This window comes from Amphiura filiformis, chromosome 5, assembly GCF_039555335.1.
Source record: "Amphiura filiformis chromosome 5, Afil_fr2py, whole genome shotgun sequence".
Lineage (NCBI taxonomy): Eukaryota > Metazoa > Echinodermata > Ophiuroidea > Amphilepidida > Amphiuridae > Amphiura > Amphiura filiformis.
The window spans coordinates 18,784,853-18,809,574 of record NC_092632.1 but is presented as its reverse complement, the minus strand read 5'-3'; the positions used below and the strand labels follow the sequence as shown (position 1 = coordinate 18,809,574).

General features: G+C 34.4%; 2 protein-coding genes across 6 annotated transcripts in view; one reads left to right on the top strand and one right to left on the bottom strand.

The window, feature by feature from the left end:
* Positions 1 to 4,595, top strand: part of LOC140152753 (CD9 antigen-like) — a 44,261-nt gene extending 39,666 nt beyond the window's left edge. For all 4 annotated transcript variants that reach the window (XM_072175235.1, XM_072175238.1, XM_072175237.1 and 1 more), the window contains exons 5-6: positions 1,361 to 1,444; positions 1,978 to 4,595. In XM_072175235.1, the coding sequence (XP_072031336.1) occupies positions 1,361 to 1,444; positions 1,978 to 2,064 (171 nt within the window). In that variant the 3' untranslated portion in view covers positions 2,065 to 4,595. The remainder of the gene's footprint in view (positions 1 to 1,360; positions 1,445 to 1,977) is intronic.
* A 99-nt stretch (positions 4,596 to 4,694) lies between these two features.
* On the bottom strand, positions 4,695 to 24,542 carry LOC140152751 (cytosolic non-specific dipeptidase-like). Of its 2 annotated transcripts, none has more exons than XM_072175232.1 (13): positions 24,378 to 24,542; positions 21,285 to 21,408; positions 20,363 to 20,533; positions 16,448 to 16,603; positions 15,603 to 15,683; positions 14,675 to 14,748; positions 14,167 to 14,241; positions 13,369 to 13,513; positions 12,375 to 12,474; positions 11,418 to 11,589; positions 10,264 to 10,349; positions 8,096 to 8,262; positions 4,695 to 7,442 (listed from the first exon to the last, which is right to left on the bottom strand). In XM_072175232.1, the coding sequence occupies exons 1-13, from the start codon at positions 24,407 to 24,409 to the stop codon at positions 7,395 to 7,397; spliced, it is 1,431 nt and encodes a 476-aa protein (XP_072031333.1). In that variant the 5' UTR covers positions 24,410 to 24,542; the 3' UTR covers positions 4,695 to 7,394. The 2 variants fall into 2 exon arrangements, with proteins under 2 accessions (XP_072031333.1, XP_072031334.1); XM_072175233.1 differs by lacking the exon at positions 10,264 to 10,349 and adding an exon at positions 9,064 to 9,149.
* Positions 24,543 to 24,722: the final 180 nt, after the last annotated feature.

The following is a 24,722-nucleotide window of genomic DNA, read 5'->3' as shown; positions in this document are numbered from 1 at the left end:
ATGTTGCAACTCCTTACATTACCAGTGTAAAATTCTTTAGTAGCCTACTCAACAATTGCGAGAGCAATGTAATGTTATCATTCCTTGAAAGTGCGAGAGCAATGTAATTTTACGCTTCCTTGTAATACCAATATAACATAGCCTACTTAACAAGTGCATGATCAATGTAATTTTACCATTCCTTGCAATACCAATGTAAAATAGACTACTCAACAATTGCGAGAGCAATGTAATTTTATCATTCCTTGAAATTCCATTGAAAAATACCCTACATTACAAGTTCGTAAGCAATATAATACCACTCCTTGCAATACAAGTGCGTGAGTAATTACATTGCTTACGCACTTGTTAAATATAGGCTAATGTACATTAGTATGGCAAGGATTGGTAAAATTACATTGCTCATGCACTTGTTAAGTAGGCTACCCAGCAAAACACAAAAACGTTTTAAAAACGTTTTAATAAGTTATATTTTGGCTTTTGGTTTTACATAAAAACGTTTTAATAACATTAAAATGTCGGGTTATATAAAGGTCATGAAAACGTTTTAAAACGTTTTGTATGAAAACACACTACAACAATATTTTAAAAATGTTTTCAAAAATGTTATTGTAAACTATTTTTGCAAACATTCTTTGCAAAATATTTTGTCAACACTTAAATAACATTATGTTAAAACATTTGCACTCAGCAAACACAGAAATGTTCTTAAAATGTTTTTTTTTTTTTCAAAACGTTTTAATAACATTTAAATGTCGGGTTATATAAAGGTCATAAAAACGTTTTTAAAACGTTATTGCAAATATTTTGGGCAAACATTTTCGCAAAATATTTTTCAACCCCAAAATAACATTCTGTTTAGAATGTTTTGTATCAAGTTTTCAAGAATGTTTTTGGAATGTTATTAAAACGATTTTATACCCTTTATATAACCCGACATTTAAACGTTTTCTGTAAAACATTTTTGTTTGCTGAGCAGTAGATTATCAAAAAAACGTTTTTTTAAGGTTATGAAAACGTTTTATACTCTTAATATACCCTTTATATAACCCGACATTTAAACGTTTCCTGACAACCTTTTATAACCTTTTGCGAATCATGTCGAAAACGTTTTGTGTTTGCTGGGTATGTATAATTACAGAGTGGTAAAATTATATGCCATATGTGAGTAATGTAATTTTTACCATTCCTTGCAATACCAATGTAACATAGCCTACTTAACAAGTGCGTGAGCAATGTAATTTTACCACTCTTTGCAATTTCCATTGTAAAAAACGAGTTCAATTTAATTTTGCTCTAAATACACTAAGCTATCCCACTACTGATCATTTCTAATGTTTACTTTTTATTTGACCAACAGGGTTGCCAAGACAAAATAACGTCACTGGTAATGCAGAATTTGATGGTTCTTGCAGGAGTATGTATAGCTGTAGCATTAGCACAAGTAAGAGCAAACACCTTATATATACACACGTACACATCTCATTTATTAAAATAGTAGAATACATCAAAATAATGAATAAGCTACCTCCCGTAAAAGTTAGTGTATTTTTTAAATCAAACTGAGGGCGACGGAGAAGACAAACTGGAAGAAACTGATAGAATTGCAAAATGAGGAAAATAAATTAAAGAAAAGACGAAAAGAATTAAGGCAGCCAAATTAGATGGACCACGTAGCCCAAGATAGAAAGAGACAATGATTGACAATCTAAGAAAGATAAATGTAAAAAACTAAACCAAAGAATGTATTAGCAATGTGTAAAACAGGCACATTGACTATTTCTGACTTGACCGAGGAACATGAGGGACTGGGAAATGACACTTAATAAAAATTGCTTTAAAAAGGAATGGGGCGCCAATGGGAGCTTTGATGTGACGTGCTGAAACGTAACCGTTTGGGTAAATAGGCCGCATCTTTAGTGATGTGATAACTTTATTCTGTTAAAGATATGGTTATTGTTGTTTGTTTTGTTTCAGATCCTAGCTATGGTGTTAGCGATCATCCTTTGTCGATATATCTGGCTTGATGAGCATTATGACTACGAATCGTGTTCAACCATTTGAACAACGACCATAACAAGAACAATTCCATGTTGTTTATTTTGTCTGTAATTAGTTGGAACACTCTTCCAATTCTCGAACATTATGACTCTTTTATTTCAATTGAAACTCTGCCGGTGGTATTGAAAATGTAACAGATTTCAATGATGTTCATGAATTAGGGACTTGAACGTTTGTATATTAATTTATAAAGATATTGGGATTTTTTAAATGTACATATTTGCCAAACAAAATAAGAAAATGGTATGCTCAAGATAACTGCCAACAAACGTTTTTTCAGGTAACAAATAGCGTGTTTATATTAAATATACCGTAGAGGCCCAGTTTTGAGCACATCGTTTAAGACAGGTCTTACACATTATATATACCAGTCTCGGTCCTAGCCTTCTTGTGCTCCTTCATCTGTAACTAAACATAATGTCGAAGGAGCACACGCATGCTAGGACCGAGACTACGTACGGTACATTCCCGATACGACTGGTGTTTTAGTGATTAGTTTCCAGACAATTTTGTGACCGCGCAGAATTTATATACGCCAAAGTACCGTATTATCTGCTCCCACTATAAACACCAAAATATTTGCACATGAATTAGGTATACCCCATTACAGCTTTTCACGGAACAGGGTTTATACTCAAGGTATATAGCCTTCCAGGTGTTGGTCGGAATTTCCGATTAGTTTTAACTGGGTTGAATTATTTATGTTCATTCCTTCCTTTCAACATTGTACTAAGTTATTATTGCTGCATGCGACAATGACCCGCCTAATTGAAGGCAAATTAACAACAACAAAACATCACAGCAGAATAATGATGAGTTATATATAGCTATTAAGCGATCAAAGGTGATGCAAGATTTTTTTTAAGGATGTTATACTAATTCTTTATGTAAGTAATATCGCCGACGTTGTTTTCTGTTATTTGAGTCGTCATATTAAAGGTAAAGGTACTTCAGTTTATACTTCAGAGCAACAAATAAGGTGTCAAAATTAGCATAAAATGCTATAAGTGTATTGGTTTGCTCAAAACCTTTTTTTTTTTACTCATCGCTACTTTTTTTTAAAGTGTACATTGTAACAATACATATTTGCGTTCTCTTAGGTGAAATTGAAGTACTACCTTGACAGACAACATCCCAGGGCGTATATGCCTTGATAGACTATGTCAAGTGACAAATAAAATGAGTCACGAAATAAGAGGGAGTCTGACGGTGTATTAATGGTGAGAAACATATTTCTAATGAATTTTTATACGAGTTCTAGTGGATAGTGTGTCATGTTAACATAGGTTGGTCCTCAACCAACCGTAGTGCTATGCAAATTCGTTGTAGTTATATCGGTTCTGGTTTTGTGGCCTCAGTAATCTCACTATGTATCGTCATATGCTCTTTGAAGGAAGGGAAAACAAGACGAAAGTTGATCCATTTAGATATGGAAATTGCAATATCAATCGTTTCATTAGCACAACTGATTATGTTGTGTATGAAGTATGAACTAGGTAATATTTTATACCAGTAGGACTGTAAATAAATGTATAGTAAGTTCTGTAACGTAGCAATAAACCTTTATGTGAATTGACAGGTTTGTATACTTTTTGTATTGTTAGCTATTTAATATTTGAAATAGGGAAATATTTCTATTGTTTCATTGTATAGATCTTTTTAAAATATCACTATCATCTTTGTAGGCGTATCTCTGTATTGTTACAAGTCGTGTTACATGGTATTATTGGTGGTAGTGGTATTTGCAGAACAGGCGAGGATATAAAGACCTTGTCTTAACATTATGATAAAAAGATAAAAAAATCCTCAAAAGCTTAGTGCTTTTAAAAGTGCTCAATTGTAATCCATATTACATTCGCTCATGCAATCAGTAATATCATACGAAAAATGAGCACCAAGCAATAATGGGTTATTCTAGTTGAAATCCAAACACCCCCATGGAAAACGTGACATTAATCTTCCACACAAGGAGTATTATGAGGGTACCTGAATGAGCGACTCCATTTGAAATCTACACCCCCTGTGTGGATGATTAAAATCTTGTTTTCCACACGAGTATAGATTTCAACTGGAATAACCAATGTACTTTGTTGATTTCAAAAAAGTGTAAATATTTGTAAATATTTCAAACATTTTATTACATCCATATCTTGTGATAAAATTTGAATTTAATGTAGATCAATAAATAAAGACATCTTGTCAATAACATAACGGTGTGGCTGGTTTCGAGCTACTAAAACTCATGAAAATGTGTGGTTAGCGTCCAGTGAAGATTACACTACAAACATTTTGCACACATTTACTCAACCTTTTGTAACTATGTAACAATTCAATATTGTTGAGTTAATTTTGCTGTAGAGGATTACTAAAGATGTGGCATGTAGTTCATATTTGATCAACAACTGAAATATAGCATATTCACTGAAAGCTTTATCCAACTTTTTGCAGTGTATATCACCAATTAGAACCTACAAAACTACTTTAGTTTCTCTGACCATGAAATTCCTTAGCCATGTCCTTCTTTAAACATCTAGAATGAAGGTTTATTGGTATTTTCATACCCTTTCCAGATTTTTGACAGTCTTTACGGGCCAATCCTATTACACTCAATAATATATAGCACACAATTCATATACAGAATATCATAGCAAAATATTTATTCATTACCTGGAAGCAAACAGTTGGAAAATAAGAGAGTACATGTTTTATGCAAATTGAGTACATATCTGAGTAAACATTTCATGTAATTAGTATAAAATGTATGAAACATTTGGATTCTTTATAAATTGCACAAAAGCAACAACATAATGGACTTATTTGGGAATGTTCATTACAACACATCATTTTTCAGTGTTATATTATGCTACATGCAATAAAGTACCATTCAATGTACTTCAATTAAAAATTAATTCATATTAACCTCATCTTTTCTGCAGCTAATAAGATCTGCAGAAATATAATATTTTATATAAACGTTCTTGTAAATTACGGTAAGTGTCAATTACTTAAACCAATGTCTACAGTCCACTATTCTTGTTTCATAACAAGTCTGGGTAACAATTGTAGGGTGCAAATATATAACAAATTTCTTGGTGTGTATCATTTTAGCCCACTTCAGTTTAGTGGCATATCGACTGCTCAGTGTCAGAAGTGGGTAAGTGCAACAGCTGTCCTGTAATTATTTGACAATTAACACGCAGTATTATTTTGTAAATTAAATCTAATACTGGAACTAAAATTTGCAACTCACTTTGCTAAGTTGCGTCCGAAAACTCCGGACTTCGTCAGGCATCTGATTGATGATGTTGTGATGCCGTCAGGTGTTGTGTTAGTTCCAGTATTAGATTTAATTTACAAAATAATGTTTTGAACTACTGGATGAATAATCTACACCAAGATAACACACAGTATATTGTACTCGCCTACATATGACAGCTTTGCCCCTACATACTCCTGGCACTGAGCAGTCGATATACTGATCGTTTCAGTTTCAGTTTTATACCAGGCAACATGTTTGGATGGACTATAAGGCTGGGATGCTTTATTAATCAGACATTGAATGAAAAAAAAAAGACTTTGCATAAGAAATAAAAGCAAAGATGTGATGTGATTGGTTGCTGTCCTGCACAGTACAGCATTTTCCAAAACTAACTATAATCCGGTCAATTGCACACCATAATCAAGTTGTATTTTGATTCAAATAAGGTGAAAAAGAAGATACACATTGCAACATTTGTCCAACGTCTCCCCGTCCACCCATACAACACTGCTGGTAAAACAATATCTGGATGCCACTTGAAAGGTTCTGTAGTGCACTAAAAATTGCCTTTGTTACAGGTGTGTTAGTCTGAATCTCCCATTTTTTTTAATGCATTGATACCCTATCAATAAAAAAAGGAATAGATAAGGTTCTTGCATTTTTTAGACATTTTGTTTGCTTTTGGACTACTAAACTTTGTGTTCTTTTCATAGTATTGGTAGTTACAATATGTGGACTGTGAAAGCTCTCAGATTATCAAACATTTGGAGTAACATATACAAACAGCTTCCACAGTTACTTTGCATTCTATCATACTTAAAGTCAAGTTAAACGACTCAATGCATTAATGTTGTATTGATGCTGTATCATGTCTTGCTTGAAGTATGATGCAATCATTCATCATCAATTCTAAAGTTTGCATTTTTGCAGCCTTTTAATCTGGTTGACTACAGAAGATGTAATAAAATCTTGTAAGGATGTTACTTCATCTTTTCTGGGTTGACAGAGTATAATACAACTCTTTTTTGAGATATTAACATTGCTGCAGCTGTACGTACATATTTTTCACTCTTAATAGGTTTTGAATGACAGGCCTACTACAGGCCAGATTGACAACAGCGGTTATAAGATCATTATCAGAACTATACTGGAATGAGGATGATTACAATAAAACCATATCAAATATTATGTATCTCTCAAGATAATATAACACAATATTATAACACAATATAGATAAAAATATACACATGAAAAATAGTTTCTAATTCATACCACAACATTTGAAATATTGCAAAAAGAAAATATATCTCAAATTTTCCATTTCATGTCTAAATGTAACAACCTTTTTCTGTAAACTACTTTTGAGCTTTGGCTTGGAGGAATTATTCATTTGTTTAGATCAACACTCGTGGATCTTTTAGATATAGAAAATATATCAATAAAGAACAAAATTACATAAGCCTCAGAAAGTCCTATGCCATGATTCTGATCATTTTTAGTACACTACTTTTTGACTAATTGGACAAGCTAATTCTTCAGACAATTTTAAGGCAAGATTGGTGTTGAGCATGCTTGATTTGTCACTGCTCAACATTTCATAAACCAAGTTAGGAAAAAATACAGATACTGTAATTTGTACTTACTTAAAGGCCCATCAGCAATTCACTCTTTCGGAAAATCGTAAAAATCTCGTTTTGCATCTTGTTAGTAACATAGATGTGCTTACATTGCCTGCTGGTGGTTAAGCCAAAAGCCGCATATTAAAGAATAGTACATTTTATATGAAACTGCAATTTCTCTACTTAAGTAGATAAATTAGCTACATGCATATGAATGGGGCTTCAACTTTGGTAATACTGCTGTTTTCCTTGTTTTTTGCTAAATTTTTCATTTCAAAAATATCCAATAACCATTTTATTGATTTATCCTTCACTTGTAAGCAATTTATATACAAGTTCAAAGTGTAAACAAAAATTGTTTACACTTTCGCTGGGATCACTGAATGGGCCTTTAACCAATATGTTTCATTCACAGTGAGTACTGTTACTTTTGTAGGTCAGCTATTTCCATTTCATTACTCCAGCTTGGCAATCTCCTCAAAGTATGCTCCCAGAAGTTTGGTCTGCAAGCAGAAAACAAGAAAATATCCATTTTATGCTCTTTGCAATACTCAGGTGGGTAAAACGAACCAATGACATATATGATCTTATCAAGTTGAATGAGTTGTTTGTTGCTAATATAGATTTTACAGCCAATAATAGCGCTCAACTTCATTGTGTTTTATTGTTCTGAGCAACACTAACATAACATGACCATATCTTTGGAACTGTAGGTCCAATTGTGATTGTGTTTTCATCAAATTAAAGCTCCTAAAATTAATTTAATGAACCTAAAAACTGAATTTTGCTTAACAAACGAATCATTTTGCTTGATTGCATTACATATTTTTGCTGATGAGTGTCACACCCATGTGTAATCGCCGTTAAACGGAGATGCAATTTAGGACTATACAAACATGGTCATCTGAATCCAAACTGAAGGACGTTTTCCACCATTTTGTTTGTGTATTTTAGTGTGTATGGATTTTACTAGCAACTGCTGACATTATATCTCATGTACGATAGAGGACGTAATTTGCAAATACATTAGACATGTCCTTTCAATCACCCATTTCAGAGTGGTCCATGGTTTAAATGTAAAGTGCGAGTGTGTGTTCTCATTTGCAAGCAAACACACCACACATATAAATGTGTTACAGTAATATTGCAAACTTACCCCATTTTGGTAGTTAGAGATGTTAAACTTTTCATTCTGGGAATGTGCCCCATCATCGCAGGCTCCTACAGGCAAGAGCATGACATTCTTTCCTGTTGCATTCTGTAGGATCAAGGTCACTGGAATGCTGCCACCTTCACGGGTCATATCTGGTTCAACCCCATGAACTACAAACACAAAGTAAGTATGGGTATTACAACATATTGGTGACATATTGTTATCAACATCAATCAGAACTGGATGTAGCAAGGTTTGGAATTAGAAGTATACTAGTATCTTAATAAGAATTTCAAAGTGAAAGTAAATGTTTAGATTATCATGACGTATAGATCACACCAAAGGACAATTATGTGCAAATATTTAAAGTATGTTTAAGTTTAGAGGTGCAGTAATAAATGCTGATCTAAAGTCAAACCAATAAACAATGACCAATTCAGAAATGCACAGCTCCGTACAAAAATGTCAAAGCTGTGACTGCATTAACTGACAATGCTTAACTAGGCTTAACAAACATGGGTATATTGCCATGGCAGACATCATGATAGTGTTTATTCGATATTAACTCACTAGTTAATTAGTAATTAGAAATTTTAAAAGGGGGCATATTAGCTAGTAATTTTCTTACACACTCTATGTACCTATGTTTGTCATGTGAGGGAAAACAGACAGATAGAATTTGGACTAGTTAGTGTCTCTATGAACATTCACTCTAAAACACACAAAATTCTAGTATAATTTAGAAAAACATGTGTGCAAATTGGTACCATAACAAAACTTCAGACTTCCAAATATTTCTGTGCATTGTTAAATTCTTAACTGACACTCCATGCACCTGATTAAATATTAAGCACATTTTGAAATAAAGACTTGACAAAAAACTTGGATAACTTGAGAGGTTATTCATCATCATTCAAGCATCAACATTAATTAATATTCATAAATAATTTGCATGAGGGATTGGTTTATACCTCTTTTAGTAGCATTTATTCCAGCTTGGAAGTGAGGATGGTTAAAATCAGTGACCCAACTTGCTGCCCCTTCATCATGAGTGATTCTGTATATTTAGCAACATGAATTTAATGTAAATAAATGAAAGATGTTTGAAAAGAAAAATATTAACCATCTTTTTTAAATGTTATGGTCAATATGTCAGTTATCATGATGAGAGTGAACTGTTTCCCTCACAGGTCACTAACAATCATTTTACCTTTGAATATATCATTTCGACCATAACAGTGATCAAAATGGTTAATATTGATTTTTCTGTCATTAACCCATACATAAATCTTTGAATTGATAAATCACATGTCATTGGTCAGTTATGAGGATGTACATTGTACACTTTGTCAAAATTTTGAGCAAACTGCAGAGCTGCCAACATTGCAACATGTAAATGCAGAAGATTTCTGTGAAGTAGCTTAGGATGTGGCGCTCTCGCACCAAGGGAGGCGGGCCTGCGTGGGATCAGCACCCCCGAAAGCTCCTGGATGTTAGCTTTTTGAGACCCTTAAAAATGCCTTTCCAAGGCTGCTCAAACTTTTTTTTGCAAAATGACGGGACAGAGGGCGTATAATTGATTTTGTTTTGATTTTTTAGCCAGATGGCTGTAAATGAAGAAGATTTAGCCAGATGGCTGCAAATGCAGAAGATTTAATATGTTTTGCAGAAGACAGAAGATTGTCAGCAAATGAGGAAGTCTTCTGCAGGATCAAGAAGGGTTGGCAGCTGATAGCATAAACTGATAGCATATAAATCCTCTAAATTGACCCCTCAAATGATGTCCTCTTATGTACCGCATGTTGTGGCTTGGTGGCTGACAATGATGGATTTATCAAGCTTTTATAATTTATGTATGAGTTATGATTGACAGTGATATGCAGTTTGTATATGTTACTTCAATGTCACATAGCCAGACTGCATTTTATGTTCTCTATGGTGTGGATGTTAACCAGAGGTGATATTTTGACTGGTTTTGTTCCAACAGGTATGCTGATGGGATATATATACTGATCAGGATACAGCTTCTTGTATGCCAAACTATCTTTTAAAACAAATTCTGGAAAAATTAGCTTTCACAAATACCATGGGAGGAAAGCTATTGAATAAATACCATTGGATAAAACCAGTCATAACATCGTCCTCCACCAGAGACACAGGGTATGACATACCAGCTTTAGTTGCTTTGATTCCAGCTTGGTAATGAGGGTGACTGAAATCAGTCATCCAAGGTTCACCACCATGATACATGTATGCACTGTGAAAAATTGCAATAGATTCAGGTGTACAAGAAATTAAACTTATCTTTAATATAAAATCTGCAAAATTATCTAAATCTATGAATCTTCACACCCATGGCTATTTAATAAAAAAGGTCAAGAAAATATCAATTGTTTGCTTGTCCACAGAGGTAAGGTCGTTCACTTTGATTATCTTTTTTCTTTAAAATAATTTTTTTACCACAGCCAAAAAAGCTATAATTATCCATAATATACAATTTCAGTCAAATTTGAATGTTGATATTCTAAATCTGCCATATTGGATTGTCTCCCACAGGGGCCAAAAAAGTATACCTCCAGCATTATTTGGCAAAAGCTCAAAATCAAAAATGATTGCCACCTGTAAGTTTGAGAATTACAACGGTTTGCGCATGCAGTGCTTAGTGCATGCATACCCATCACACCACATTACAGGCATCAGTCTATTGGATGCATGGTGGAATACTTTATTTCCTCCCTGAGTATCGGGCAAACATGGCACAGTTCAGAACCTCTATTCTGTCCTTTTTGAGAATAGTAGGCCTACCAAATGCTAATTATGTGGGTGTGTTTGTTGGTAGTTATTATAGAAGTTCAAGTACATATTCCAACAAGGATCTGTGCTCCATATATCCCATTCACTATCTGTTTCCTACACTATTCACATACAAATGCCCAAGTCCACTACCTCATTGGGCAGGAAAAACCTCCTATGTGCTTTTGAACAACAAAACTGCCAACAGGTTACATAGGAGGTTTTGCTTTAAACATGTTCAGGGGCCAATGACACATGTTTTTCCTGCCCAGCGACGACTATTTGTTTTAGCACCCAAATGATACAAAGCTGTAACCTGGTCATTATTAGTGACTAAAAAGAAAACCTAAGATGTGGATCAATATATTACTCTATTCACAAGTAGAGAATTGCTGGAGTTTCTATTTGTCCCAATGTGAAAACAGTCTTATCAATGGAACCTACATGGTATCTTACAAAGATAGGAATCAATTTATCCAATTGGGGGTTCTTCTCCTGAGTAAACTAACATATATTTATATTAGAATCTTACTTGAGTTTGTTTGGTGATTTCCTGTCTTTGTGGATTTGCTCTAAGTACTTGACAACCAATGCCTCAATCTCAGCAGGCTTCTGATCCGGCACGATACGCATTGAGAACTTTCCTACCACTTTCCGTGGGATCACTGTTTTGGCACCTGCGCCATCAAATGCTCCCTCGATACCTTTAAAATTTGCCCAGAAAAATGACAGCATCAGCAATATTCAAATTAATGTTCATACACATTAGTAATATCACACAGCAGTTATTCAAACATGAACACAAATAATTGAGTACAGTAGGGAGATTTCATGATCAAGGATTTGTGTTCACATATCAAAACATAGAGGTAATATTTGTTTTTGTGTTACACACCTGCTTAACACGTCATACCGTCACGCATGACTCGGTATATTGTGAGGTCGTAAAATCACACTCACCGCCTAAGCCACAATATTATGAGTTGTGCATAAGGTGATAGCACAATCTTGGGTAAGGGAAATAAACAATATATTTACTTCATAAACATTAAAAATGATTACTCCTCATAAACAGTTTTAAAATCACCCACAACTTTCATGGTGAATAATTGAATACCTTTCTCATGCCATGGCACCATCTTGCAATGTACAGGGAAAGGAAATGCCCAGATGTGAGCTGTGTAGTTCTTGCAGATTCTTAACGTACAATTTCTCTTTATCAGGAATTCTTTATTACATTTGCTTGATTCCAATCAATGAAATAACTGTAATTTCAAATTTCTTGATAATGTAAAATATATAATGAGCAGCAATGGCAATCATAATACCGGACATAAGAATTTATATGTTTTTGAATAAAAAAGAGAATTTAACTCTCATCCGCTTTTAGGACCAGCAATGAAGCGATATTGAGGCAACAGACTTTTGTAATTTTGAACTCAGGAGATGTAATAATTGCTATAGACCCTATTTATGAACGCTCTCTTACCATGGATGGATAGTGATGGGTAACGCCATCTATGCTGTAACAGCTTGGCCTTGGAATCATGGAGTAGTTTGCCAGTGCCAATCTCTCCCTTGTAGGCATCCTGTAACATGAAAGGAGAACAAGCACACAAGTTAATAACAAGTTACAAGAGCAAAGGGAACCACCTTTATTGATCCCTGCTACTATCACAAATGTGGTTATGATCCCATGTCATGGAAGCAAGGTGTAGCCTCTTGAGCGCACCTTGTCATGCAAAGATGTTGATAATTAGGAATGCCTTCCATAGTAACGCTAAATAGTCTGTGGGCTGGTAGAGCTAATAGACTAACAACAAAACCCCCTTCTTTTTTCAAATTTCCTTTACTCTTTCTCTAATTTGTTCCTGAATGGAATTTCTCCGATGCTAGAACATGGTGGAAGTGTACAAATTAAAGTCAACAGAGCCGGTAGAAGCATTTAAATTTAGGGGGATGCGCAAATAGTGTTCTGGTTTTAGTGGACCAAACATTTGTGCCTGAAGCATGCAAAAATGTAGGTAAATTTTGTATCTATTAGGATTTTTAGGTGGGGATGTCCACGATGGAAAAGTTTAGGAGGGGTCATGTTCCCCCTGTTTCTCTTGCCTATGAAAGTTAAAATGACTTAAAAAAAAAAATATCACACATCAGTCAGAGCTAACCTTTACTGCAATTAGACACACACTTTTGATTTGCTAAAGTCTTTGGTTTTTTTATACCTTCTGGCAAACAGGTTGTCATATTTACAGTAATACATAATTATGGATAAACAGAAGAATAGATAAGTACACAGAAAAGCAGTCCTTCATGTTTATCTCAGGTTTCACTTGCTCTTGAAATATAATATCTGTCATGACGTCTCATTATCAATATAATCAAGTCCAGAACATTTGATATTAATATCTTTAGCTTTACGTTTGAAACACTATGATGACATACAAACATAATTTCTTTAAATTTCCTACAACTAATCTTACCAGACTAAAATCAATTGGACCATACAACTTTTCTTCCTCTGGAGTAAGTTCAGCCACCGAGTCATATACACCAGGTACTTTGATGCGTCCATTCTCATCAACAAGACTGCCTAGAAGAGCTATCAGATCTGCCATGCCTTCATGACTATAGGAAAACAAAATCAAAGCCGTAATTTGTATGTATAAAACATTGATATGCTCAAAGACAACTACTTTCCATTCAATTTTCCTTGTGGTCTGTGTCTATTATTGAAATCTGACCTTAAAAATTTGGGCTAGATTATATTGTCCTACCACAAGGGTGTTAACTTAATGCTTGAATAAATTCTGAGAACTCAAATCAAGACCAGACTAATAAATCAAGGCTAAAGCAATAGCTATTTAAACTGACTGAACCCCTAGAAGGTGCAGAGATCTGGTTTATGTTTTCAGGGTCAAATTTTGGACAGGCAGTTTTGGTTGAAAAGGCACTTGTCAAATCCTGGCTAAGACCCTGCCTACCACACAAACCATCCTAAAATTTTAGCCCTTTCTGGCCCTTTTCCACATCGATAGATTGAAAAATTAATTTTAACTTGATATTAATATCTCTTTCTTTGGCTTAAATATCAGGATTGACCTCATTCAAAACGTGATAGTTCTTTTATTCATTATTAGATCAGTTGTGATTTAAAGTAGCTTATGGAGTTTCACAACATCCCACTAGTCATACTTATTGGAGAATAAGTCTCATACAATAGTGGGCTTCCACTGTAACAAACCTACAACTACTTTATATCAACTTTTTTGCCTACTTACACTGATCCGCCATACACACCAGAGTGTAAATCTCTTGCAGAGCATTCCACCTCAGCAAAGAAGTAGCAGATGCCTCTATAGGGGAAACAAATCATGACACAAACATTTGATTACATTATATAAATTAAAACGGGGAAAAAACTTGGACAGACCTTCCAAATCTAAGATCAAATAATAATTGGCAAACATTTTACACTGTATACCAAAATGGTTGATCGATTCTTTCTTTTATGATATTTTCATCCTTCATCCTTTTGTTTGAAACTTCTTCCTCTAGTCGTCCTGTACCTCATTGTTGAGTATTATTGCATGGGCTTTACATTCATAGCTAACCAATGAAACTATGCACAATCCTGAAACCTAAGATTAATTGCGATATCAGAACCAGGGGTGGCCCTTCTCTTTTTGAATAGCTCCGACACTTAACATGCACACGGATGACTCCTTGAAGATATTCTATATTACATAAAAAGCAAAGCTCTCCAATTTATTCACCATATTCACTTACCTTAGTCCATATGTGATACAAGGTTTGGTTGTGCCTAGCCAATAGTTGTCAGATATGCATACATAGTCAACATCCTAAACAGAATGAAAATAGTCAACATTACTTGTCATCTCTGCATTTCTAACCACACTGATTTACAGGAAGGATACACAGAGTATTTAAACTTGCAAATTCTCTACTTGTGGATATGGTCAAAAACTGTATGGAGGATTTGGAAGACAAATGCCTGTAGAGTTAGACATGGCAGAATAAACAACCATCTCTTGAAAACTAGGGAATGAAAAAAACAAGACCTGTAAAACTGTATAACCCTGGCATAACATTACATGCAATATTTATTACACAATAGGGAGATATATAGTCTGTATATCTACCTCGAGTCACCGGCACTAGCTTTGAAGTTCCGCTTGTGTTGCATTGGCTTAGCGTTGTTTCTTGTGTGTACATACGCACCAGTTTGATCGTGTGCATAAAAGTATGTACACGCACCAAGTCACGCTAAGCTAACACAGAACACTCTGAACTTCAAAACTAGTGCTGGTGACTCAAGGTAGATATATAGACTATAGTCAGATGTTTTTTACGGGTAGCAGCTTCTTCATTTTCATCTTAACACATTTTAACTTGTGAAAGATAACATAATATAGTTCTAGTATAAGGTAAGTTTTCCCATACCAATTTATCCTGCCCATGAACATATAAAATGATCATCTCAATGTAGCCAGTGTCGGTGCCTGTGTGTAAACAATTTCTATCCTATATTATCTTTTATGCTAAGATGAGAACAAAAATCATGCTCATTAATATTATGACACTGAAGTTACCATAGGAGATGCATTTACTTCTTTAAGCTCAAGAGATAGGACCTAATATGAATGAGGTTATAACAACAAATTCGACCTCTTGTCATTTCTATATCAATTTATACCTTAAAGAATGTGTCCTTCTTCTTGTTGATGAGCTCTTCCAATCCTTCTGATCCGGACTCTTCCATACCTTCAAAGCAGAACTGTAATGTTGAATGAAAAAGTTGTTTACAGTACTACATGTACATGATTATTGGAAATACTTGTAATATTCTTAATGTTTCTACACTCGCCAGCAGAGATAAACTCAGAAAGTTGCATCTGAAATCACCTGTCACTCAAAGTAGAAACCTGCTATGATTGGCCGTGATGATTGACCCAGTACATTATTGGATCTGGGTCACCATACCTGTGACATCCTTTGAGTGCAGAAACTTGTCATGCTCTAGAGAGTTTATCTCTTCCAGCACCTGTAAGGCATATTTCCATTCACTTCATGTACCAATCAAAAAACTTATTTTGAATTTCTTGTGGTTGCTGCACATCTTTTCAGCATACTTCATTTTGGCATTTCCCTTGACAAGTTTTTAAAGAAATAATTTCTACTAAACAATGGTGCTTGGTCAAAAACATCCTTATTGTAATCATTATTATTTGATTATTTGATCTAAATGTAACTTAATTGTTTCAAGTGATTTGCCACATTTGGACTGTGGAAAGGAACAACTAATTTCATTATCATCAAATGGGAAAAGTCTTGATCAAGAACATTTTGTTAGCATTAACATTTTGGTGGATGCGGAATAAAATTCCATACTAAAAACAAAATCAATGGAACTTTTCATACTCTCTAATTAATATTAGTTTATGCAAATAACATAATAAATCAAATTATATTATCAAGTCTGGTACAAACCCCAAGGAAAAAAGTTCAGGTATAACCTTTGATTTTATCATTAGTATTCACCTTAATATTGATGGGAATGTCCCTTTTCAGAGTTTGGTAAGCTTCTATTGCATTGATCCAGCATAGCACTGGACCTTTGTCATCCGTTGAGCCACGCCCATATAGTTTGCCATCTTTTTCGGTGAGGACAAATGGTTCAGTATCCCAGCCATCGGACTGAAGAAAAGAAAAATTAATGTTGCAAATTGGTAAGAAACTAAAAATAAATCAAAGTATAATTATACAGAGCCACAATATTATTCAGAGCAGGTCAAATATTTTGCTTAAAAGAATGCAATGCAACGTTGATCAAATTGGTTTACCTATAATTTGATCAGCTTGTAATCAGCAGTAATTGTTATGCTTTTACCATTAATGCCAAAAAGCAAACCCATGTTAAGAGTGATATAGTTGAATCGCAACATATATTTTAGAGAAAAGTTTCATTATTTGCCAAAATTGGAATTTACATGTAACATGATCAAAATGAATGAGTCTAATGCTGTTAATATTGATTCTGAGTTATTGTATGTATATGGTCAATTCCAGCCAAAGCGGGCCAAAATTCTCTCTGGGGGCCATTTTGAAAATGTTTTCCTTTTCAATTCTAGACTTATCAAATGAGACGATCATGTCTAGTGAATCATCAGGTGGAAGTGCCATCGGATTGAAAAATAACTTTTCTTGCTAGACCAAATAAAGTGTTAAATGCGCATATGCATGTTACCCATTTAATTCAAGCATTTTTCACCTGTTGTACGCCATAAAATTTCACTTTCTTTAATATCTTTCAATATTTTATGTGTGACTCATATACACTAGAAATCGGTGAAGACTTTGAACGTAAAATAGAATTTTATTACATATATCTACAAAGAAATATTTTGGTTATTACAAATTTTAAGAAAGAACCAGGTGTACAGTTAAGATTGTGTCAATTCTTGAACTCTTTCCAAAGTGGCTGTCATTTAACATTACTGTATTATTTCGAAAGATTAGAATAAATGCTTCATATAAATATAAAGTTAGATTTTGTATCTCGTCGCAGGATGAGGATCTCGGATGGATTCGTGGGTAACAGCGTCTGGAAAATAGCAATTCCTATTAATTTTTTAAAATAAAAATAAAAAATACTTTTCCGTATGTCAATAATTCAGGCTGCAATGGCACTAAAATGAATTTTAATCAACAAACAAACTACATGGAATATTTAGAATGGATCATTATAGCATTTTGGGTATAAAAATTTTGAGAATAATGAAGTTGCCAAATTCAAATAGACAGAGCAAACAGTTTTATATTATTATTTTAGTAAAATCATTCCATATTTTCATGCAGCAATATTCTATTAACTCGTGTTTGACAGTTCCTATGAACTAAAAAACTATCAATACATTGTTAACTATAATTTAAGGAGGGATTCGTGGGTAACCAAAATGTTCGTGGGTAACACATATTGGAATGTATGTATTGGTAAGCGGCAAAATAGAAAATATTACAGAAGGTTGGAAACCACCATGCGGTTATTCATCCATTGTGCCCGGTGTCGTCACTTAACATTCAAAGGCGTAACGCATGATCGTTCCCTAAGTCAAAAATACCCCCCTATTTTGCGCGGTTTCAAGAACATTTTCGTCATTTTTACCCTATTTTACACAAAACGGGTACAAATTAGCCTTAAAAAATACCCCTATTTTTTGCATTTCAAGTACACTTTTACAAAAGTACCCCTTTTTTAACATTTCAAGAACACACACAAAAACACTTGTTCCGATTCATTATCTTTTCTGAGGAGAACTGGTTTTTTTAAAATATATAAATGAGGAAAATAACAGAAAAATATATACAAATACATCTAGTGTGTGTTTTTTATGATACAGTTATCAACAATGAAATCTTTGCTCCCGTTTTTTTTTGTTATTGTTTTGTTTTGTTTTTGCAAAATAAAGCTTGAATGTGACCAATACATAAACTGACTGACAAAAATTACGAACTCTGGCATTTGCCACAAATTCCCGGGATGAATTCCCTCACTCAAACCACTATATCATCCCCCAAAACCTCAAATGAAATAGTTAGCGATTTGCGGTTTTCGCCCTGCTGACTACAACTTCAGAAGGTTCAGAAGGAACAATTCCTTTATGATCAGGTGCCATTTCGAAGAGTTTGTGGCCCGGTTTGTGGGTACCAGTTTGTCAAGGCTCCGGAGGCCGGGCGCGTCATTCATAAAGCCGATGAAAAAAGTCCCATGGGATCAGTGGCCAAACTGGGTAAGTCCCCAGTGACGTAATCGGTGTAAGCGTGTTGCTGAATATTTAGGCCGGGATATTAGGAAGGCAAAAAAGTTTCACAAAAGTGAAATCCGGGAGTAAATTGAGCGAGAAATGGTACGATTTCTTGGGATTTCAACATTATCATGATTCACAAAAATATACCCTATGGTTTAATATCGAGTACAAAGTAGTCAAAAAAAACCCTATTTTTAAACATCGCGAACATAAAATGTTCGCGAACATAGTTTAAAAATAACCCCTTTTTTCGCAAAATTGGGAACGATCATGCGTACACATAGTCAATGTTAAGTGACGACACCGGGCCATTGTGTTTCAATGATTCCCGTTTCTCTAACCAATTGCATTTACCCAAAAATGGTAATTTAGGATAATCAATCAAAACTTCATGATACAGCTTCAGTACCTTCAAGAGGACGCTATTAAACAGGACTGTTTTGGAACCTATTTCGCATGTTTTCAAAATGTTAAGATGCATAAGAAACATATAATTTACGAGTAAATCCTTGGATTAAGTGGGTAACGCCGAATTGTGGGTAAAGCTATAAGTACTATAGTACTGTTTGGGGTTTATGCGTTTCTTAGGTGTATAAACTGTAAGTACTGTCAAAATTATAGCATACCCATGGCTTGAATATGTGCTGATTTAAACTTAAAATAAACAATCTCCTTATTTTTCAAGGTTAGCATCTATTCGGGATTTGTGGGTAACAAAAGTTTAAACCGTCGTAGATTCTTTTTTAAAGCGGTGAACGTATTTTTACGATTTACAATTTTAAGCGCTTGTCAAACTAAATTCAGTGTCCAAAGTTATTAAATGTTAATTTAAGTTATGGCAATTATATTTGCTGGACTCGTGGGTAACAGTTGATACGTGGGTAACGTCAAATTTGATTTTATGGAATTTTATGGGTAAAATGTATTTGCATAAAATAATCACTTGGACCTCAGAATTATAGAACGAAACTTCGTTTCATGATATAGTCATTTATGGCATATTCACTTAACATTTTTCAGAACGATCATTTTATTTTTTGATACGCTGGTAACAAAATTATTAGCCAAAGTGACTTAATGGCCTCTAGAGTCCACAAACTTTGGTGGAATTCAATCGCTTTTACATATGATGAGAGATCATGCAAACGCTCTTTCTAACGGTAATAATTTCATTTTGATTGAAGGACATTCAATGACATATATGGTGCTTTATCTTTGAATTCGTGGGTAACGCCAATTCATTTAAGCTATCATAACTTGTCCCCTGGTATGACTTGCTAGTAAAGGCCTATATGCACAAAGAGAGCACATTGAACGTGACATGATATGCTCCATCAATAACGTGATTTCCTTTATTAATGACATTTTAACGTGGAAAGTTAACATAGAGAGAATTTTGTCCCGCTTTCGCTGGAATTGACCATATATATGATATGATTATATAAAAACAGGTGATACATATAAATTATGATTTACTTAGTTTTAAAGTTAGAGAATCAACCATAATTTTGTTTGGACACTTACTTTGACATTTTTAATATAAGAATCTGAATGGATAATGAACAATATTCAAAATTGAAAATTGTTGACAATAGACTCATTCCTCTTGCATTTGTTTTGACCGTGTATGCAAATTAAGAATCATTACCAATTTTGCTGGTTGAACATCAAGATGTCCATAAATGCAGACAGTTTTCTTCTTTGGGTCGTTACCAAGGTAACCCAGTATGACTGGTGGAAGCGGAATTTCTGATCCATCTGGTTGTTTTTGCATTCCAACCTCCTCCAAAGTAACTACACCACCTAAATCAGTCAACATCTATAAAAAATAAATGCATTTATTTATTTCCTTATCCTCACTAGTCTAAACTAGAATTACGAGGTTCATAAGATCAGAAAGAAGACCGGCATATTTGTTTTAAAAATTGAGGTTTTAGCTCAGATTTGCCCACTACACCATGGTCATCCAAGTACCCAAAACCTTTTAGTTAAGCCCAAGTTTAACTTCCAAAATATTGACTTTTCAAAACTTTAGTCACTATTGCATGTATTAGGAACATCCCCCCAGCTGAAGACCGAAGGTTTTGGTTACAACATTAGGGATTCCATCCACCGAAAAGTGAGTTTTTCTGGTTGACCAGATTTAGTTATTCATAATTTACATATGTACAGAAAACACCTTATTAAAAACACTGTACTGACCACATAATCTGAAGCTAAATCAGAACATGTCATGCATTTGACCATTTGTACAAGTTTGTACAAGTGGCCAGAGGTGGCTTTGGGCTCAAGCTCCATGGATTAACACCAGAAAAGTTTAAAAAATCAGCCTATCTAGGCACATTTCAGCAACTTTTGGAATGCTCCAAGCCCCTGGGGTCCAAGGTTAACTTCCAGCAAATGTATTTTTAAATTCAGTTTAATTAGAAGGTTTTTTTTATTTTTATTTTTTATTTATAACATTCGGCGAAACGCCAGGCTAAACCCAATATTGACAAGCAATAAATTGAAGGGATGCCTATACATGAATAACATCAAAAACAAACATAGTTTGTAGTTCCAATTTATACCTTAGCAACAATCTCAACCATCCTTCTGACCTCTGACCTTGTCTCAGGCCATGTTGATACACTTTTGACAGCAACTGCATCAGCAAGGCGCTTGATGTACTTTCCCTCATTTTCATCAACCAACCTGAAGCAAAACATGTATGGTACAATTGTAATATAATGATCAAATCAAAACTTTGAGCTACATTATGTAAACTTTCCAAACAGCATGCCAAAATTAGAATATTAAGAATATGGCCTTTATATTCCACCACATAGGAAGAGGAAACTGGGATGGCTGCCCACACAGTATTTGTAGTACGTCCAGCACTTCCTGGGAGATACTGAAGGGATGCTGCCGCCAAACAAAATTGTTTCGCTTGCCCAAGATCGCAACAGCTGGAGAAAGCTTGTAGTCACTCCACAAGCGACTGATGATGATGATACCAAAATTGCTTTCCCCCTCCCTCCTCACCCTGGCAAAAAAAGCCCCCCCCTTTGCACAAGCCAAAACTTGCACACCTTCAAAAGTCAATATATGTGCAATAATTACAGTTAGGAAGGGTAAAATGGGAGACGGGCATGGGATTTTATGGTAAGCCAAAAATGGGGGGGGGGGAATTATTTGGCACCCATTTTATATGGGTCAGGTTTTCAATAAGATCATCTAAATAGGCATAAGAAGAAAGTACAGAAATGTTCTAAAATGATTTTAAATTTTTTTTTTGGCTTGCCAACAAGTCTTGCCCCTTGGGCTCACTATTATTGCACCTAGCCCATAATAATAATATTAAAAAACAAATTATAAACATAACCTTAAGGGGGTACTACACCCATGCCCAATTTTGTGCCTATTTTTATGTTTTTCTCACAAATTATAGCGCATCGGTGATAAGTAAGATATGTATATTATAGTAGGGATGACCAGCACATGAACCCACTCCTTTGGACACCTTTTATGTTTACCATGCAAGAATGAACACATACACAATATGAATGGAGCTATACACACAGTAGTACCTCATATTAGCCTGTTTGTAATTTTGGCAAAAACACGTTTTGATAAAGTCCAAATATGCACCCTAAATATCCATCAATAAATCTATAACTTGGCCAATCACTTAACAGGAAGTTCCCATCTACTGTAGCCAACTTTATGATTTGAGATACCCATAGTTTTCCTCCCACAGTATAAAAGAGTGATTTTAATGTAAATTTTCACCAAATTCCAAGATATATTAGGTGAGTAAAGTTTTTGTATACTATACTATATATATTTATCTAATTCCATGTGCAGTTTCATAAAATTTCATTACTATTTAGGGGTGCATATTGGGTGATGAAATTAAATAAAAATTTAGACCCTCTTTAATCGGATTCAGAATTATGCAGTACCGTAGGCCTATGCACAATGTACTCTGCAATGACCATGGTAATATCTTAAAATTGCACATGAAATTGGTTCAATATTGTTATTATAATATACAAAACTTGACTCATCCAATATAACTTGGAATTTAGAGAAAATTTGCAGTAAAATCAAATTTTGATGCAGATATACTGTAGCTTTCACTTCAGCTAGCGGTCTAGTTCATATGCCTAACACTCCATGGGAAACTGAACACATGGATGAGTCTCATGTGTAAAAAATTTATCACCAAATTTTGACAACTTGTTATTTAAGTAAAAAAACATGTAAAATTAAGTTCTGTAGTGACAAATTTTTATGCAAGGTTTCCGAATTTTGCACTTTCTTGGGCCTTGGATGCAAAATTCGGAAACCTCGCACAAAAAAATCGTCACTACAAATCAACTTTATTACATGTTTTGTGACTTAAATAACAAGCTGTCAAAATTTGGTGATACATTTTTTGGGTCAAATTTGTTCACAATTTTTCTTCCATGACTACCATCTTGGATTTGTACAAAGAAATATAGAACAAAAAGGCTATTTCACAAGACCAGATCTCCGAATGCATTTATGAAAACCCGTATTTATAAATGATTTCTTCTTGTAAGTATTTGTATAAATCATGTAATCCATTTTCAAGGGTTACAGAAAAGGTGTTTTTTTTATTGATGGTTGCATGGGTGCCTGAAGGATCGGAGACAGAAAGGTGAAGGAAAAAAAAAAAGAATTTAACCTTAACATGAATATCGAGAACATTTATTTGTAATGTGGTAAAGTGCAATTTTTTCTGAAAGTATCATTTTTGGAAAATGTGATTATTTTTGACCAAAAATATTGTGTTTGCAAATGAAAAAACTTTAGGAGGGTTAAAAAACGATTCCTCTATTCACAGCTTTTTGAATTTTCCAAATCGACAAAATGTATGTCAAGTTATGTTTTGTAATTCTAGGGGGGGGGGAGTTAATTCTTTTGAACCCTGTAAAACCAACTTGAGAACACACAATCGTCGGTCATTTCTAAAAATGAATCGCTTTTGCAGAAAACTGAATCGCATGCATGATCAGTGTACAAAATCGCTGTCGTATGCGCATAATTCGCTGTTTTTTAAAAGCGACATGATTGTAGGCCTCGTGCAGTTGTAAACAACAAGGATTCTGTCTAGCATGAGTATAAACTCAGCTTTACAAAATGACTAATTTACATTTTGGTACAAAAGGCCGTGTTCATGTACCGTTACTCAGCCAAACATGGGAATGTTAAGGGATATCCTATCTTCACATGTTAATTTTCTCTACCAGCAGAGATACAAACAGCGAACGTCTACTACGCCAATAACGCTGCACTATAATAAAATGCAGAAACCTTTGACGAGCGCGACGTGATGTTGCAAATTCGGAGCTACCAACAACGCGAACGGCGCACAGTTCATTCATAAATTTCCACTCGGCAACAGCAGATTGCCTCAGCAGCCAATCAGAGACAAGTGCGTCCAACGCAGTTAATACGCGATGTATACTTAAAATACGCGCTCGTTAAAGGTTTACTGCATTTGATTTTAGTCACTATTTTGACTTTCCTATTCCATGTATTCGGCGAGGATGACATTCACATTGACCATTGTCTTGACAATTTTGACACGTCTGACTTTGACATCATGTTTTCACTCGTATGTAATGTATAATTATTAATTATGCTTAACTTACTTGAACAGTTTAGTGAGAAATTCATCTGCCATCTTCACTGAGATCCTTTTTCTTTTATTGGGTTAAATTAGGCTGAAAATTAGGATTTTAGGTAAGCTTACAAATTTTACAGGAAGTATTGCCACATCCAAAGAAGCTCGTGACATCCGTTAAAGACAGCCGTCTCCCTTTAAACAGATTATGGGCGCACACCATATAGGGCACACACCACTAAATAATCGTCCCATTGAAATACACGGGAAAATACAAGAAAGTAAGTTTGTTTTTCTACCCCATGTAACAACATTTTTAATATTTTGATCAAACCAGTGTCTTAAATAAAGATTAAACTTTTATTTAAATTTA

What these genes read in the sequence shown, in the direction of transcription:
- LOC140152751 (XM_072175232.1), bottom strand. Translation starts at nt 24,409, where the DNA reads ATGGCAGATGAATTTCTCACTAAACTGTTCAA. An exon ending in ATGTTCAACCAGCAAAATTG is followed by an intron (nt 16,604 to 20,362) that starts GTAATGATTCTT and finishes TCTTTTCTTCAG; the next exon opens with TCCGATGGCTGGGATACTGA. An exon ending in AAATCACCAAACAAACTCAA is followed by an intron (nt 10,350 to 11,417) that starts GTAAGATTCTAA and finishes AATTTTTCACAG; the next exon opens with TGCATACATGTATCATGGTG.